Raw genomic sequence first — 20,111 nt, forward strand, 5'->3', positions numbered from 1 at the left:
CATTGTTCTTTGATGTAACGAATGTTACGTAAGAGTTAGGTAGAACCAGCAGTGAGTAGTGCTTTGCAGCAGTACTTATGAACACAGAAACACTACTTAACCATTGCGAAGATTAACTGTATCAGGAGCCACCAAGTGACATGTTCCCACTGATGAATATAATCAATTATGGCGTGCATCCTAGCTTTATGTAGGTCTTTGAACTAGTGCATAAAACCTTCTGCTACCAAATAGCTGCAGTAATAGCATGCGCTTGTAGAAAGACTGGGAGTGCTGTGTTGTTTACCATTACATTTCAGTGCATATGGCATCATGCATACTGATCACAAGTACTTCTAGGCGACAACAAGAACTAACTTAATAAGCTAAATAGTACACTTGAGCTGCATATATCACACGTAAGCTGCGCTTCTGCTTGGCTTCTGCAAGGAGACATGCAATCAGCAACAGGGATGGCTGCAGTTGTCTGTGTCTTAAATGAACACTCACTTATTCGCTCTTGCACTCTCCAACACAAATTGGCACGCGTATGCTATGCTGCTAGCTAATATATGGTAATAATAATAATCCTTATTTTCTCAGTGACAGCTGGTATCCATGGGGTCTACAAGGTGGTGCAGGTAGGAGTGTGTCATGGATGGAGCACCTGCTGGCTATCCACAGTAAATTGAAGAAAACACGGTAAATTCAAATTCCCACTCGTTCCCATTTGTATGTTCACATAAGTGTGTATATTCATAATCCTTGATTTACTCGAGCCTAAAAACGAGGCCGCTCAAAGTATGCTCATGTCTTACGTAGTGCGTTATCAAACATTAAGGCGCAGAGGCAAGCGGCTTAATCAATTTCAGGATAATTTTTGGCAGACTAGGCACTGAAGAGGTAAGGATATGTATTGACGTCGACGCACGCACTCAATAGAATTGGAGAAAAGTCATTCATCATTGCAATTTATAAATTTCCGTTGTCAACATTTGGCAATGGCTGTAGTGAATGCTAGAGACTATGAATATGCCATGCCTTACGTAATGCCGCGACAGAGGCATTAAATGATGACGATAAGAAGCTTCGTAGCATATTTGTGCTACAAGCGAGTTGAAGTATGCACAGGGAACAAATACACGACAAGGCACAGAGAATATGCGCACGTTGCGACTCATTGTGTCTTCTCGTCTCTTTGTTCACTGTTCCTGCTACAACTCTCTCATTTCAATATGAGTAACCAACAAACCCACAGCACCACTCTCAGATTTGTGCAGTCTCCTTGAAGCCGTATTTGGGTAACTTGCCACAGAGTATACTTTAAAGAGTAAAATGAGTTTTATATTTCCTTGTTTAATTGACCAAAATTGTAGACAAGCCTGGCGCATATTTTGGTCATCTATGTAGGTATGCCAGTGCTCCATTTATTACCAGATGTTTTGCAGTGTATTGAAGTCACACTTATAGAAATGAATACTTGTCTTCATCATATTGTTGCCAGGTGACATGCAAGGGACGTGTAGATAGAAGGGACGGTTTGCAATCTTCCATGGTATTAGTCTAAGTAACAACAAATTGAAAGTCGGTGAACGTTCTTTTGGGCACTGATGATGTCTACATACTAGCTTATTTGGATGCTTTTTTGTTGCTGTCAAGTGGCGTATATCATATGCGATGGAATTGATGACCAAAACTATGGATATTTTAACCTCGCTAAATGCCTACATATCGTCTTTGATATGCTGAGCTTCATACCTAAGAATGCTCATTTACACATGAGAAACTTGACCTGCAACCCACTGTAGCGCTTCCGACATGCTGCGACAGTTTCAGTTGTGGATAGCTCAGGAAACTAATTGGGAATAAGTTATTCTTAGGTTATATATACGTCAAAGAAAATTTACCTTTTTATTATGTGATTGTATGAGAAAGGCGGTAAGCTTCTTCTGATCTTCCATCATGTGCATTTGTGTCCGCTTTCTGAACTTACGAAACGTTGTTCAATTTTTCAGACACTGTCTGCATGACACTACCTCCACGAAGGAAAAACTGATGTTCTACCATGAGAGTCTAAGAGTGCTACGAATATTCATTGATGCATAGATAAAAGTAATCAGAAGGACAACACATAGCAATCATCTGTATGTAGATCAAGGTAGTTAAATGCTGGATCAAGGTGAAAGATTGTAGAAAAACTGCATGTTGTGCATGATATACAGCTAAATCATGCATATTTAGGTTTATTGTAGGTATGAAAAAAATATGACTTTCCATTTTCATATGACTTTCCAACATACAGAGCTTACAGAAATGAAATTACAAAATAATTGCAACTGTTACTTGGAAATTGTTTTAATTTCAGAGTGCTGCACAGGTCATGGGTAGACTGCAACATTGTCTGGATATGAGGGAAGAGCGAAAGCAGATGAACTCTAAATAGGGGAAAGGGTCTGTAAAGGAGTGTAATTGATTTTATAACTGTTACTGAAATTTGGGGAACAAGGATTTCGTGGTGGAGTATTGCAAAGGTATAGCCTGATCTCTCTGTGAGCCATAGTGACACACATCAACAATGGCCGCTGGAAGTGAAAGTGTCTTTAGGCACGTTACTGAAAACATATCACTAGGAAATGGCAGAGCAGCGATGAGTTCCGCTCGATAGGCGAAGCACCGATTGCGATACTAAATTAGTAGATAGATAGCTGTACGAAGTAAAGATAGTAGTTTTATCGGCGGTATAAGCTTGTAAATATTCAAATACTAACTAAATTAAAAATCATAGAATGTGTAAGCGTCAGTCGACGAACTAGCCCGTCAACGTGTTTTAGCTAAATTACCCTGCCCGGTGTCACGCGCGTACAGGTAAAGATGTATACATCTCCGTCGATGAGCGCGGAAATTTGCTGTGAAAATTCTGGAGTTTGGAATCGTGGCCGCAGCCCCGAGTCAATTGACCTCCGTGTATACCTGTCGCATCAAAGCGAATGAAACGCTCAAAGAACGCATACGAGGCTACCGGCACTCCGCGCATTCTGCAAATATCGCAGGTCGCTTTGAAGATGAGAACCGCGCGGGCGCCCACTTTGGCCACGTCACCGATCGGTTTCAAGACACACGAGCGCCGGCAACGCGTCCACACGGAGTGTGCCAAAGGCTTCTACTACGGTGTCCGCGGGTCGCGTGCCCACTCCGTAGTAGCCGCCGCGGTTGTTGCATAGAGAGAGGAATTCAACAAGAGGGGACACTCTTCAAAAACTGGCAACAGGAAACACGTCACGCCTAGTTTCAACACCATCCGTTAGTTGACGCGAGCATCAGAAAAAAAGAATGTGAAATAAACTTCCAGACAACGTTTTATTTTTTTATTCCTTCCCACTGAAAGTTCAAAAGTTTTCCGTGTAAATGAACTTATACTTTGCAACATTTTGTTGCGTTGCCTAGCAACAAGCTAGCGGCACGCCAGACGCGCCTGCATACTTCATGCGCCAGACAAGCCGCAGGAGTGAGCGAAGCCGGCTGCGCATGTGAAGCGCGTTCTCGGCGACCCGTCTCTTTTGGATGTAGCCCGTTTTTTGGGCTCCCGGTGTTCTCCTGTGTTCCGTCTGCATTTCGACACGGCACCGCTGCACTACTGGACTACAGCAAGGTGAGGAATTTTGTTTGACAGTCTGCGACGCACTACAAGCACATTTAGGCTTACTGCCCAAAGCTGAACCTATATAGTGACGCAGTTATCGAAAAACAGCTCCGCAGTCCAAGCCTAGTTAATATGAGTTAATTACTCGTACTGGGAGATGTTTGCGACGCTTTCTATGAGCCCAAGCATAACTCTAACATATTTCGTTAGTTTTTGGGCACGCTCGCCGCATCTGGCTTTCTGACGAAAAGCACCTTGGCCGTGTGACGCAGTTTCGCGTGTACTGAATCTTACCGGGACAAGTTTTGGCGCTTTCTCTGACCCAAGATAATACTGTAACTAATTTCACTACTTTTGGGGTACTTTTCGAGCACAGTGGCCGCGCTCGGCGTAGTGGCGCAGTTAGCGAAAAGCAGCTCGGCTGTGTGCCGCAGTTAGTTTCGCGTGTACTGAATCTTACTGGTAGAAGTTCGTGACGCTTTCTCTGACCCGAAAAAGTATTGTAATTTATTTGGTAACTTTTTGGGATATCTTGAGGCTTGCTCGCCGCGCCTGGGGTTGTGAAGCTGTTAGCAAAAATGCAAGGCGGCCATAGTGAGTTAGTTTTGCGTGTACTGAATTTTAGTGGGACAAGTTTGTGACGCATATTATAGCCCTGCAACAACATATACATTATTTTGGTACTCACGCTTCTCGAAAACGCGACGAGCGATTGCCGAGAGTGATAACAAGGGAGTGTAGCATGCGTCGGCAGGACACGTAAAAGAAAGCACGGAGAACCTCAAGAACATGACATTTATGTATTCTGAGCGACTGAAAACAGGATTTGCACCCACGAGTATGATTTTAGTGCGATTAGAAGGCATTCTGCGAGCGTGTAACATGGTCGGCCTGAGCCTGTGTTGTAGCCACCTTTGTGTAGTTGGCGTACCATCGTGTCCACTGAGGCCAAGTTGTTTTCGAAACGCCCAGTCACATTTTTGTGCACTTAAAGTGCAGGAAATAATGCTCGGGAAAGGAGGGGTGCTTGAAAATCGGATGTTCAGATTTTATGGCATTGTTTGGTAGGAGTCTTTGCTGCGAAATGTACGTAAAAGTGAATTTATCTGTAATGCCCCTCATTCACCACTTACGCACGTTTCGCCTCTACACGCAATACTCCTGTTAGCTCAGTATACCGAAATGATACATGCTTGTAATTTACTTTCTTTCAGCTGATGGCATCCGGTGGAGCATCGTATGGGAATGACTGCTGCTTACCTGGTGCCACAACTTTGGATGAATGCAGAAGCCCGCAACGAGCATTTATATAGAGCAAAATAAACATTTAATCATTTCAGAAGACGTTTTTTGTTTTCTTTATGAAATTGCACCTGACAGATTCGGCGCATTCTTGTAAAGGTCAATCGCAATCATTTATACTTAATAATGAAACGATTCCACGCCAACGCCCGGCACGGTTCAGCAGAAGCGAAAAAAAATGAATGCCACGCCGAGCAGCGTAGCTGGCGCGGCGTGTACCAACTAGTGTTCAAAACGCGCGCGCCCAAAACCGAAACCGGAAGAGGTCAACAACATCCGCTTGGTCTGCTACAGTCAATTCGGCCGCTGGGCTCTATGGGAGTGTCCGCTCTCGTTGAAATTCCATTCTCTGTGGTTGTTGCCACTTTGTACGGAGCGGCGGGCGAGGAGGCTATCGGGGCACCCTAGCAGCCGCCGGAGAAGAACGCTTTTCCTCCCCCACCTGACCTCCCTGCCTCGCGCGCCACAGGAGAGGGCACGCATCCGGGCCGAGTTCGTCGCTTGCGGACGCAAGATTGAACCGCTTTCGCCGGCTCACCGTCACACGCTTTATCTCGTACGGAACGTCATGACGACGGCGACGGCCGAAATGCGCCTGAAGTGTCCATATGATTGCTGTCGCAATGATAAAGGCAGCGCCACTCAACTGAGCTGTACAAGCTTCCACGTCTCTTTGCGGCTAGCGCTTGTCTTTGTACATAGCACCGCACACGCAGAACGTGATCCTTACGTGTGATGACCGGTGACCTCACAGCATATTTCAACCCTGAGGTAAGAGAGTGAAGCGAATGTAATTTTCTGCTGAAGACATCAGTTTTTAGAGCAGAATAACATGACAACGCGCAGCACTGGAGGCAAAAGGGATTCCTTCTTTCGCTGCGCGTTATATTGTCCCGCTTATACTTTGACAAACGCGTGTTACAGATTGCCTGTAAACCCAAACTCACGTTCCGATCATTTTCTTCAGTTCTAACAAATTTCCACGAGGTGAAAATTCTCTAGGATCCGATAAAAATTTTCTATGAACAAAAAGGAACGAGGCATATTCCGTACTGTTCCGGAAAGGTTGTCGCGATAAGTAGGCTTTACATTCTGGGCGAGACATTGCTAAAGTTCACACCCACTCAAATCAACCCCCGCCGCCCTCCCCTCTAGAACAAATAATACTCTGCAGCCGCCTCGGTGCGAGCTGTTTGAAAATAAGCACTAGATCAAACCGGCTTCCTGGGATATAAATGCTTAGTGATCAACCTGCCACTCAATTTATTGCTTGTGTCTCAAGTACTGTTCAAATACACATCGTTCCCTATAGGGTCCATCCCTAATAAGTACGCTCCTCTTTCCCACTTTCCTGGCTTTCGGTGAAGAAGCAGCAATGCAACCTACATTTTTGCGTTTGTCCGAGAAAGAAGGTAAATGCCCACGTACTCCATGTATAATATGCCGGGTAGTTGTCGCTTACCATTGTTGATGCCCAGGTATGACGTTTCAATGCTGATGAAGTCAGGCAGCACATCGTCGTATGACCAGCCTTCCGCGCCATATTCAGAGGCCCATCTATCAAAGTCTTTTCGATTTCCTCGAGCATAGATCATGTGGTTGATTGAACTCGAGCCACCGAGCACCTTGCCACGTGGGAATCTGTTAACCTTCAAAAAGAATTTTAGCAGGCGGTAAATGGGCAGCAGTGGTGTACAGTTTCTTGTTTTAATGCAGTTAGATCTTATGTCACCGCATTTGTTTTTGAGAGATACCTTAAGACAGACTACGCGGCTTCGATTACTTGTCACTGGGGCGCAATTATGCTGCTGTCTGGCTAGGGCACGTTGGCGGGCTAGTTCGTTGGGATTCATGATAACACAGTGCAGCGTGACAGCACGACGACAGATATTTTTGATACACACGCATACAACCAGCTCCGTTGTTGTTGTTGACGTTGTTGCCTCAGAAATAGGCTACACAGTTGCCAGATTCTACCAAATTCGTATTTTACATTGTGATGCTGGCGTACAGTAGCATGACTTCGTTTAACTAGCTGCAAGATTATTGGCAATATTGGCTTCAATATAAGCGATTCTGGAAATATTGCCTTTGCTTTGAGATAATCCGATAAGGCTTTTCATTCTGCCTCATTAGATCATTAGCCTTGAATATTCAATGAACACCTCAATTACCATAAATACATGGCAACTGCCAATGAGAAAACTGTAGAGTAAGATTAGAAACTCCCGACACAGCTTTCCGTTAGTCAATACATGCCACATAAAAGTGTTTTTGCAAGCACGAAATAAGACCGCGAATACACGCAATGTCATTAAAATTTATTTGTAGTAGCTAAGAAGTTCTTTTGCGACTAAATATCTACCTCCTCCGCTTCCGTTCGCGAGCGCGTCCAAGGTGAAGCCTCGAGATCGCTTCTTCCCGACGCGGCCCCGGCTGCGGGAGCCGCCGGAGACCTTCTCCCTCGGCGTTGCCGCCGCTTGGAGGCGGCTCTCAATAGTTGAAAGTTGGCAGACCAGACCAGAATTCGCAGGCGAAGGTGCCGCCCGAGTCCAAGGACTTCGAGCCGCCGCCTGACGCCACCACAACACACTGCCGGACCATTCTTTAAAAAACTTGCTCCTTCTTCTTGTAGTGGAATCCAAAAAAATAATATGGGATCTCCAAGCGACGGAAAACACTACATTGGTTCGGTCCACTACGTAGAATTTGCATATCTTGAATGTTCGTCTCACGTTAAGTGAAACCCTACATATATCATCATCAGCCTGGTTACGCCCACTGCAGGGCAAAGGCCTCTCCCATACTTCTCCAACTACCTCTATACGATGTTGTGGCCAAATACTGCACCAGGGTGGCAAATCGTGCTCTGATGAGGGAGTGCCTTACCGGTTCTGGTTACCGGGATTAGGCAACACTCCAGGCCTCGCCATGCTATTTTATCAACACGCAGATTTTTTTTAATCCGGTGGAAAATTGCGCGGCACCGGCATGCGAACCAAGATCCTCTTGCACGCGAGCCGGATGCTCTACCTCTAAGACACAGCTGCACCAAATATATATATATATATATATATATATATATATATATATATATATATATATATATATATATATATATATATATATATATATATATATATATTCTGAGACAGTGTTGTTAGGTCGTCACATTCTTTATTCTCTCCGGCGAGAGCCCCACAATACAGGTCTAAAACGGTGATGATAAGTATCAGCCGATGAGGAGACGCAGCATATGAACGATGCGCACAGTGATTTCCCTCAGCCAGACCGCGGCTTACGCAGGAAGGAATCGCCGAATGAATCCTTGGAGACGAAAACGTAAATGAACTCCGAACCACCGAAGGTGCGAAGGAACCTCGACAGGAATAACCCGATATCTCCCTGGGGATCTTTGTTCAGGAATAATATAGAGTCCAAGGAAGCGTGAGTCGAAACTCTCCCAAAATCCAGGTGTACGAATGGGCGTCCAAAGGTCCAAAGGAACACTTGCTCTCCAGGACGAACGGAGACGTCTCCACGAGAGATGTAAGGTGGCTTGCGATCTAGCTGACTGACTTCATTGTTGAGGCGAACACGTTGCGGACATGCAAGTCGCGAGAAGAATTGTTAGGGTATACTGGCCGAGGCGTTCGTTGGGGCATTTCAGAAAACGACATCGATGTCGAATGTCGGCGAACGGCCGTAAACGAGGTGGAAAGGTGAATATCCCGTGGTTTTTTATGAAGCGGTGTTGTGGTCAAACGTCACAAAAGGTAAAAGTTTGTGACAGTTGTATTTCTGGCCGATATCAATTCATATCTGTTAGTGTGCGATGAACTTTTTAAAAAAAAAAAATATGTGGTTTTACGTGCCAAAAGCACGATCTGCTTATGGGGCATGCAGTACTAGGGGACTCCGGAAATTTGGACCAACTAGGGTCCTTAAATGTGCACCTAAATTTAAGTACATGAGCTTTTTTCGCATTTCGCCCCCATAGAAAAGTGGCCGCCATGGCCGGGATTCGATCTTTTGACCTCGTGTTCAGCAGCCCAAGACCATAGCCACCGAGCAGCCACGGTGGGTAGGCATGAAATCACTCTGGTAAGCCATTTGTTTAAAAGTGGCAAGCCGATGTCGTCTTATGAACTGTGCCATAAGCTCTTTTTACGTCTTCGATCATTGTTGAATAGAAAGTCTTGCCGCGATAACTCATCAGTACACGAGGTGTACCATGACGCAGCACAACGGCGTCGAGAAATAAGGCGGCAACGTCTGAGGCCGAACCAGAGAAGAGCGGTCGATGCATACCGTGTGAGGTAGCCGATAGCTGTCCTGATCCATCGATGACCTGCTCGCGTTATGGGCACTGGTCTGACCAGCTCTATACCAACGATGGCAAAATGTATCCCGTTACATGGGATGGGAAGTGAAGGGCCAGCATGGAGGCGAAATCGATTGGTCATTTCCTACGGTGACACTGGACACATAGGCGACATAGCTGGCCACAAAGGTTGACATGATCGGCAAAAAACAATGGCTCCTAACAGGGTTGTGCGTTTCATGGCAACTCAAGTGGCCTGTGTTGGATCTCGAGGACAATCTCAATTGCTGTTCCCCAGATTTTGGACCTTGTCGTTGGGTGCGGGAGTTGGCCGAGGTTGAGGAGAACTTTGAAATGAAAGCTGGAGGTTTATTTACATTATTTTAAGTGAGAGTACAAAGAAATTAACACTCATCAAGTCATTTTGGGCGGGCAGCAAAACGAACGCTGCAGCCCGTGGCAAGAAGCTCGAAAGAGATGAATGAAGGAATGCTCTCTTGCTGCTCCCGGTCTCTGGCTTTTAACCCCTTCGGTGTATCGCAGTCACGTCACGTTCGGCCAATCGGCGAGCCCACTCAGGTGGCGTCATTTTTGGCCAATGGTAGGCGCCCGTGCGAGTGCAAGTCTCATTCGGCTCAGAGGGTCGCTCCATTGGCTTCACTTGTCCGAGGGCTTACTTCTCTGCGGTATTGCCTTCCTGGTCTGCAACTGCCGTCACAAAGGCGGAGGGGGGGTTCGTGCCAGGGCTTCACGGTGCATTACAGCCGTGTTACCTCACGGCTTGCAAGCGCACAGCGGGGGCAGGCGGTTTTCTCTCGAGCGACCTTTCAGAGCCGCAAAGCAGCTTTGCTCGGGTCCACGTTACCTGGAACAGTGCCAGGCTCCCGCTACCTTTCGGGAAGAGTGAAGCAGTGAATAGCTCCACATGCGGTGCACGTGGTGGGGGACGCCAACTTGTTGGGATGGGCTGCGCCTCGGGAGCATGGTAGATGTGCTTCTGCGTCCCTTCATTAGGTGTGACGAGATTCGATGTGGTCTGGTGAAATTGAAGGAGGGTCAGGAAAAGGTCCCGTATCTAACAGCTCCTCCTCGCCCTGGAAGTTCGGAATGGCCGGTGAAATCAATTCGCTGACGATGGGGAACGCTGAAAGAACATGTAGGGTACTGGTGTCGAGCCTCGTGGGACGAACTTCGGGACCCTGGGCCCTGGAGAACGTACGTCAAACAAACAAAACAAGATAGCGCTGCACCACGTGTAAGCGCAGGCTCTTCACCCCTGACTCGCCAGGCTATTACTGAGTCAAAATGAACCCTGTTTATTTATTTCCCCAATTTTGATAAAGTAGTTCCAACCACCTTAGTAACTGCTATCCATATCTCCTTGAATGCCGACGAGACCGGAGTGTTATTGTCGTTGCAAAACAAAGGGTCGTTGCAAACAGCTTATCAAAACACCTGAACATACCTTATGCGGCTTAAACTCACGAACAGCCTGTTTTTACCCTATCTCAGTGGTGTACTTATCGCACGTACTGGTACCACTGAACAGTAAGGTCAACTCCACAAGTACGTAATCACAAGCGCTCTAGCTTTGTGGTCACTATTCAGAACGCTTATTTGCGTCGTAGGCAAACGTTTCATTACGCTTAGTCACGTTTCTTCCTGTTGTCCGTACAGGACACGTAACTTAAACGACAATTAGACTTGCGTAACTTACGCAGTGCGCAGAACCCTTAAAATTATGCGTCTTCTAATAACTAGTTTCAAGCACGCTTACTAGAGAAGTCAGAACGTGGCCGTCCTCAACACACACGAGCGACCCAGTCATAAACATTATGCTTCCTTCAGTCCCCACAGGACACGCCCTAATGGAAATAAGAATGCTTCTCAGTGCAAATTATGCACTCTGAAAACCTAGGCGCTTAACCTTAAGAAATTCGAAAACACTCATAAAAAAAGAAGCTAAACTGATACTCACGCGCGTTACCATAGGCCTCTCACTCATAACCTGGACGCTTCATTTTACTCACAAGAAAAAAAAAGACAATCAACTAATGAATTAACTCCACGCGAAATTAAAGGTTTACATAAAAAGCATCTTTCAAATCTCGTAGCTTCTCAAACAAAACATGTACAAAGCTCATGCCTTACCTGTTGAAATAAACTAATCTTAAATCTGGATATTTTTCAAATGCTCAAAAATGAAACAAAACAGCACTTTTTAATCCTACGGAAGACCTCTTGGCCTCCCGTTGTAAACGCTTACGACTGGCTCATATTTTTGAGCCGGACTCGAAGTTGTCGCGGTTCGAAGGCTATTCTGGCTACCCAGGAACAACAAAAGGGCTGACACACTATCAGCTCCTTCAAGACATTGCAGTCTCCTGCCAATTTGCGTCCTGGCGCCACGCTTTCATCACGAACTCGACTTACCGCGTCGCGACTTCCTATCACCTCGTCTCGTCCTGCCACCTTGCGCTCCTTCGCACTACACGCTGCACGTCGAAAAGAACGACGGACCGACAAGGAACATAACTGCCCCGTGCCCTTTGTCCGCGTTCGTGCAGAACATGCTTCTCGGTCTCTTTTTGACCGGTGGCTCGAAAGTCTTTGACGCGCTACACTACTCACCGCATTCTGATCTTTACGGCCCTTCTTTTTACGGCGCTTTTTCCTCGCACTAACTTTCATGCCGTCCTCTGGCGCATCGTGCTGGCCGGTACACATCTCGTCGGCCCGGATCGGTGTCCTACCCGCACAGTCTGAGTGACTTTCCTTTAAATTTACTCTCTCCTTGCCTCGACTGGCGGACAGCTCAACCGACTCTGGAACAACGCAGCAGTCTTTACTCGAGCTAGGTAACTCGCACTCCTGCCAATTAATTGCCCTATACTGCACTGCACCGCTCACGCTGGGCATCGGCACACAATTCGTCCATCTCGATCGCTGTCTCACGCGCACAGTCCGAGTGATTCATTGCTAAACCACCCTTCTCTCGTCTACCTTAACAGGCGGAGAGTTGCAGCGATCCCTGAATCATGCAGTTGTCTTCCCTTGAGATACGCGGCTCGCAATCCTGCGTACTGCCCTCAACTGCATCGTCAAGCTGGCACTTCCCCTCGGCACGCAGATCTGCCTCGACATGGGTGCTCGTGTCTGTCGGGTCAGCATTACTCTGTACTTCGTTAACTACCTCGCTAACATTACCTTCGACGCGCACGCGCCTTGACTGTGCCAATTCATTCACAGCTTGCCTAGCTGTCTCTACAGTCCTCTGTTGGCACAGCACCTCGTCGCTCTCACTACGGCCTTTAACGGCCTCTGTTGTCACTAAAGCATCGTTAGCTGCTAGGCCTTTCCCTTCACCTATGAATGTGGAGCTAATCTCACAGGCACTACTTCGTTCGTCGGCTTTTGGCGAAAATCCGCTAGATACTTCCTCATTCTTTTGTTCTGTACTACCTACAGAATTTCGAGACAGCCGTCGTCTTTGTGCCTTTAGCTGCTGAAACTTTTGCTCACGTTCTTGACGCTCACTCTTACGGGTTCCTTGTACCACCTCACAAGCAATCTCAATGTTTGCATCTCAAGCAATCTCAATGCTCGTGACTGACGTCATGAACAGGACGCCATTAGCTCCGGATCGCTTGGTTGCCGCGCGCGCTCGTTCTCTTTGTGCATACTTGGTAATTGGTGGCTCGAGCCGTACTTATTGAAGGATATGTCGGCTTCTCTCTGTTGTAATGACTGAACTAGAGCTTCTTCTTCAAAACTGCATTGGCCTCATGGACGTTTTTGTGTCGCGCTGCACTTCGACATCACCGTACCTAGGCGGCGACGCCCAACTGGAAGTGAACTGCGATGAACTTCTGTTTTCGTGGCTCTGGGACGAACAGACGTGCCCGGCGCTCACTGAATCTGACTTTTTCCCACTTCACCAATGGCAACTGTGTGCCCTGGGTAACGCGGGCGGTATCCTTCAACTACAAAAGCCTCGAAGCGGCACTACGACGACGGGGCGTGGAACCCGTGACATGGCATCAACCCTTATGTATTGTTTACTGCTTTCGCAGATTGGCCTCATGGACGTTTTTGTGTCGCGCTGCACTTCGACATCACCGTACGTAGGCGGCGACGCCCAACTGGAAGTGAACTGCGATGGACTACCGTTTGCGTGGCTCTGGGACCAACAGACGTGCCCGGTGCTCGCTGAATCTGACTTTTTCCCACTTCACGAATGGCAACTGTGTGCCCTGGGAAACGCTGGCGGTATCCTTCAGCTACAAAAGCCTCGAAGCGGCACTACGACGACGGGGCGTGGAACCCGCGACATGGCATCAACCCTTCTGTATTGTTTACTGCTTTCGCAGATTGGCCTCATGGACGTTTTTGTGTCGCGCTGCACTTCGACATCACCGTACGTAGGCGGCGACGCCCAACTGGAAATGAAGTGCGATGGACTACCGTTTGCGTGGCTCTAAGACCAACAGACGTGCCCGGCGCTCACTGAATCTGACTTTTTCCCACTTCACCAATGGCAACTGTGTGCCCTGGGTAACGCGGGCGGTATCCTTCAACTACAAAAGCCTCGAAGCGGCACTACGACGACGGGGCGTGGAACCCGCGACATGGCATCAACCCTTCTGTATTGTTTACTGCTTTCGCAGATTGGCCTCATGGACGTTTTTGTGTCGCGCTGCACTTCGACATCACCGTACGTAGGCGGCGACGCCCAACTGGAAATGAAGTGCGATGGACTACCGTTTGCGTGGCTCTAAGACCAACAGACGTGCCCGGCGCTCACTGAATCTGACTTTTTCCCACTTCACCAATGGCAACTGTGTGCCCTGGGTAACGCGGGCGGTATCCTTCAACTACAAAAGCCTCGAAGCGGCACTACGACGACGGGGCGTGGAACCCGTGACATGGCATCAACCCTTATGTATTGTTTACTGCTTTCGCAGATTGGCCTCATGGACGTTTTTGTGTCGCGCTGCACTTCGACATCACCGTACGTAGGCGGCGACGCCCAACTGGAAGCGAACTGCGATGGACTACCGTTTGCGTGGCTCTGGGACCAACAGACGTGCCCGGCGCTCGCTGAATCTGACTTTTTCCCACTTCACGAATGGCAACTGTGTGCCCTGGGAAACGCTGGCGATATCCTTCAGCTACAAAAGCCTGGAAGCGGCACTACGACGACGGGGCGTGGAACCCGCGACATGGCATCAACCCTTATGTATTGTTTACTGCTTTTGCAGGTTAGTCACAAGCACTATTCTTCGATTAATGTATGCATTGCTTTGCCGGTTCCACTCCAAACTCTGTTTTTCTTGTGTTCAAAGCAGTGTGTTTCTTCGAAGTCGCGCAGGGTGCTCGTACCACGTCAGTTTGTTGTTTGGAGGCGTTCCGCTTTCCATTTACTGATTTTGCTGCTGTGTGGAGGCGATATAGAGCCCAACCCAGGGCACAATACTGCACAGTTTGAACGAATACTTGAAGGCCAAAACACAATATTGAAAAAGCTGTCAGCAATGGAGAACAAGTTCTCTGCTGAAATAGAAGAACTAAAGGCACGTATTGTGTGATTAGAAGAAACAATCACAGGAGTGGATGATATTCGTTCTTCGCTGGCTAACGTATAGGCACAGCAGCGTCAGAATCAGGCAACATTGTCGACTTTTTGTTCAAAAATTGACGATATCGAGAATCGTCAAAGGCGGGTTAATCAAGTTTTTTATGGTTTTCAAGATAGTGATACTGGCGAAAACGCAACTAAATCAAGCGAACTTGTTTCAAACCTGTGCCGCACTAAGCTGGAACTTAATGATGTTGGAATTGAGCGCGCTCACAGGATAGGAACCTATCGAGCAGATAAAGCCCGCCCAATTATAGTGAAGTTTTCCTCTTTCAAAGAACGCCAACAAGTGTTAAATAATGCACGCAAGTTAAAGGGCACGAACTACAGCATTTCCGAAGATTTTTCACGCGTGGTGAGGGATAAAAGAAGCCTTTTATGGAATTTTGCGAAACAGAATCGGCAAGACGGTATAAAAGCAGTACTGAAGTTTGATACCTGGTACATAGGCAACAACCGCTATCAGATTAATAGCGGGACCAACAAAGTGAAGCAGATGTGACCATCACCAGTGACTAACATAAAAGAAATGCTCAGCCTTTTGGTGATAAACTGCAGGAGCATAAGAAATAAAGTCGATTCTTTCCATATCCGTCTTAGATCACTTGAGCCGTCAATAGTTATTGACACTGAGTCATGGTTGGACTCGAGTGTCTTAAATTCTGAAGTATTTCCAGATGGCTATCATTGTTTCAGACGCGATCGAGGAGCAAGAGGGGGATGGGTATTTAAACTAGTTCGCTCAAGCTTATCGTGTGTTCCACTGGAAGGTTCTAAAGGCGATCTTGAGTCTGTTTTTTGCAAAGTGAGGCTATCTAATGGGAAAAGTCTAGTTATTGGATCATATTACCGTCCTCCCGGAACATCATACGACCAGTTTCTTCAGCTATCTGCTTTCCTCGATACGCTTGAGAACAATATCATAATACTAGGGGCAGATTTTAATCTTCCGGGTATAGACTGGTCGTGCGATGACCCTGTAGCGTCGGTCACTCGCCATGTGTACTGTTTTTTTTTTATCTCGTCTGTGATTTTTCGTTTCAACAGTACATTCGTGATGCGTCACGGAGCGACAGCACAGGTCACGTACTTGATTTGCTCTTATGTAATGTCCCGAACATTTTAACAAATGTGAATGTACTTCCCGGTTAAGTGACGATTGTGTTTTTACTGCTGATATAAACGTTCAATATGTGTCCGTGCCGAAGAAGGAACCCAGAAAGATTTACGTGTATAAGAGGGCTGATTTCGCGGCTATAATTTCGGCGTGTGAGTCATATTTTCCTACCTTTGATGCATTAGTTGATGAATTGAGCATTGAAGAGTTATGAAAGCTGTTTAAAGACAAGCTGTTTGAATTGCGCAATACATTTGTTCCTACTCATGTTATCTCATCTAAACGGTCAAAGGTTAAGCCTTGGTTTAATAACCAGCTGCGCACACTAATACAAAAAATTAGGAGAGCTTATCTCAAGTTTCGGAGAGCGAAGTCCCCGAATACTTGGTTAGAACTGAATGTTTGAAAAAAAGCTTTCAGAATCTCGCGGAGCAGGCCAAGCATACGTATTTCGAAAACCTTGGTGTGAAGTTGCTCAAAGATTCCAGAGAGTTCTGGAGATTTGTTAGGTGCAACGGTAAAGAAAACAATTCAATCCCCCCTTTAAAGAGCTCTGAAACCATAATAGACGCTGATGAAGACAAAGTGAAACTTTTTAGCGATTTTTTCTTGTCAGTGTTTAGACCAAGGCGTCCTCGTAGTGTTAATGTGATCTGCCAAATGGACATTAAACAAATGCCTGAGGTTATATTTGGTGTAGAAGGTTTACGTAAATTACTGCAGGAGATGAAGCCGACGACCGCTTGTGGCCCTGATGATATTCCGGCAGCGATTCTTAAAAACGGTTCTGGAATATTGTATTTTTACTTTTCTCGGTTATTTACAAAGTGTTTATCTGAGTCTTGTTTACCGTGTGATTGGAAGCTGGCACGGGTTGTACCCATTCACAAAGGCGGATCGAGAAGTGCCGTTGAAAACTACAGACCGATATCTTTAACAAGTATCCCATGCAAGTTAATGGAACACATAATTTATACTTCGATCATGTCGCATTTAGTTAAGCACAATATTCTAAGCTCTAGTCAACATGGTTTCGAAAAGGTTTTTCATGCTCTACACAGTTAGTAGAATTCTTTCATGATCTGGCCTCGGCAATAGACAAAACCAAAATAATAGACTGCATATTTCTAGATTTCAAAAAAGCCTTTGATGTCGTTGCACATGATCTTCTCATCTCAAAAATTAAGGCCTACATATTGGACAATAGTGTCATAGCTTGGATTGCCGAATATCTTCGTGCAAGAGAGCAGTTTGTGGTGCTCAACGGTTTTCCTTCTGTATGTGTTCCAGTTACCTCAGGTGTTCCTCAGGGATCAGTGTTAGGTCCCCTTTTATTTCTACTCTTTATTAATGATATTGAAAGTGATCTTACGTCTTCATTTAGAATGTTTGCGGATGACTGTGTCATTTATAGAGTCAGAGATAACGCAAATGACATTTCATTATTACAGACTGACTTAGACCTTATAGGAACGTGGTGCAATACGTGGGAAATGTCACTTAATGTTGAAAAATGTTTTCACGTCACCTTTTCAAGGAAGCACGCATTTGAGCCATGCACTTATACCTTGAGTAATATGGCATTAAAGAAACTTGACGAATACAAGGAATATTTAGGAATGTTAATGACGTCTGACTTAAGATGGAACAGGCACATTACGCATATTAAAAATAAGGCAATACGTTCATTGGGTTTCCTCCGCCGTAACTTCAGTCAAATACCCAATAAATTAAAAGAGCAATTGTATTTCCCTTATGTCCGTAGTTTACTTGGTTACGGTTGTATTTGTTGGGATCCGTACACGGCCGATCTCACAGAACAGCTTGAAAGAGTGCAGAACAGAGCAGCTAGGTTTGTTCTTAATGACTATAGTAGAAAATTAAGTATGACAGAAAGAAAAATTAAATTATCGTGGCAGGCATTAAAAGAGCGGCGAAGAAACCTGAGGTTGAAATTTTTCCACGGTGTTTATTATTCAAAAACAGGGATTCAGAGAGAAAAATATATTAAGTCGCCTACTTATACGTCGTTGAGACGCGACCATGCCCTGAAAGTCTGCGAGTATCCTTTCAAGGGTGACGTCTTTAGGTATTCTTTTTTTGTTCGGACTATCAGAGAATGGAATGCTCTTTCGCCTGACATTGTTAATATAGAAAGCAATGATGCGTTTTATCACGCTTTATGTATGTGATTACTTGTTCCTTGCTTTATTATGTAATCCCCCCTGCTGTAATGCCCTCATGGGCGATGCAGGCATCTAATAAATAAATAAATAAAATTGCCACTATATTCAATCGCCTTTATGATAGGTGGCTTTTTCATCTGTTCTTCCGCCTAAACTCCCAAATCATCGCACACCAATAACAAGTCGAACCTCGTCAAGCTTCTAAAATCCATGGCAGTGGCCCCGACTGGTGGTTAGAACTGTTTTCCTTAATTAGTTTGTGTAAATACACAATATGCAACAAATTCCCGATTCCTAGAACTATCAAAATATACACAACATTTGATGTCTGGCGAATCAAAAGGAAAAAAAACCACATGCTCACTTACGGTTGCAGCACCCTGCCATCATGTTCATCGGTCCGCTCTTCCTGGTTCCTCAGGGCTCTCTGGGTTGAAGGCTCGCTCTGCTTCGCTGTTCCCAGTTCTTCAGGACTACTTTGGACGAAGGCTCTCCCTTCTACGCTGGTCCAAGTTCCTCGAGACTCCTTTGGACGAAGGCTCTTTCTTCTTCGCTGTTCCGGGTTCGTCAGGACTTTCTGTGTCGAAGGATCTTTTTTCTTCGCTGTTCCCAGATCCTTAGGACTTCTTTGGACGAAGGCTTTCTGTTCTTTGTTGTTCCCAGTTCCTCAGGATTTCATTGGACGAAGGTTCATCCGTAGCACTGCCACCAGTTGTTGGATCTGGAGGACAATCCCAATTGTTGTCCCCGAGATATTGGACCTTGCCGTTGGGTGCGGTAGTTGGCCGAGGTAGTGGAGGACTTTGAGATGAAAACTGGAGGCTTATTTACATTATTTACAGTGAGAGTACAAAGAAAGTAACAGTCATAAAGTCATTTCCAGCCGGCAGCAACTCGGACGCTGTGGCCCATGGCAAGAAGCTCGAAAGAGATGAATGAAGGAATGCTCGCTTGCTGCTCCCGGTCTCTGGCTTATAACCCCTTCGGTTCGAAGCCAGGTCACGTTCGGCTAATCGGCGAGCCCGCTCAGGTTGCGTCATTTTCGGCCAATGGTAGGCGCCCGTGCGAGTGCAAGTCACATTCGGCTTAGAGGGTCGCTCCATTGGCTCCACTGTCCGAGGGCTTACTTCTCTGTGGTATTGCCTTCCTGGTCTGCAACTGCCGTCACAAAGGCGGATGGGGGGGGGGAGTTGCTGCCAGGGCTTCACGGTGCATTACAGCCGTCTTGCCTTACGGCTTGCAGGCGCACAGCGGGGGCAGGCGGTTTGTTCTCGAGCAACGTTTCAGAGCCGCATAGCAGCTTTGCTCGGGACCCACGTTACCTGGAACAGTACCAGGTTCCCGCTACGCTTTCGGGAAGAGTCAAGCTGTGAATAGCTCCACATGCGGCGCACGCGGTGGGGGACGCCAGCTTGTTTGGACTATGTACCTCGGGAACGTGGTAGATGTGCTTCGGCGTTCCTTAATTAGCTGTGACGTGATTCGATGTGGTCTGGTGAACTCGAAGAAGGCTCAGGAAAAGGTCCCGTATCTAACACCAGCACATCGGTTGTCCTGAAAGGCTTCAAGAACTTTGGTGCGCAGTGAAAGTGGAAGAACAGGCACCCCGGCAATGTCAGTCGTTGTAAATGTGGAGATGTAGGACATCGTTCTCGAGCTTAATTAGTGGAAGTTGTTGACGTAATCTGGCATTCGGAGCCGGGGAAGTTCCACACATGCTTTCCATAATGCAGTTGCAGTATGAATCTTGTTGACGAGGCGAACTGAGTGCCGCCATTGGGTGATAGCGTGGGACCAACCGGCAATGGTGATAACGTGAGTGGAGAAATAGTCTCATTATGATGTGGCCAACAATGGAAAGATATGCTCGAATAGTGGCAGGGGGCAGCGAAATAGAGCGTCGACATCCTGATGCTTTGTTCCAT

General features: G+C 46.4%; 1 protein-coding gene across 1 annotated transcript in view; it reads right to left on the reverse strand.

Moving 5' to 3' along the window:
- Positions 1-20,111, reverse strand: part of LOC135902810 (4-pyridoxate dehydrogenase-like) — a 123,380-nt gene that overhangs the window by 66,475 nt on the left and 36,794 nt on the right. The window contains exon 4 of the mRNA XM_065433082.2: positions 6,384-6,570. Coding sequence (XP_065289154.2) covers positions 6,384-6,570 — 187 coding nt within the window. The remainder of the gene's footprint in view (positions 1-6,383; positions 6,571-20,111) is intronic.

This window comes from Dermacentor albipictus, chromosome 1 (assembly GCF_038994185.2).
Source record: "Dermacentor albipictus isolate Rhodes 1998 colony chromosome 1, USDA_Dalb.pri_finalv2, whole genome shotgun sequence".
Taxonomy (NCBI): Eukaryota; Metazoa; Arthropoda; class Arachnida; order Ixodida; family Ixodidae; genus Dermacentor; species Dermacentor albipictus.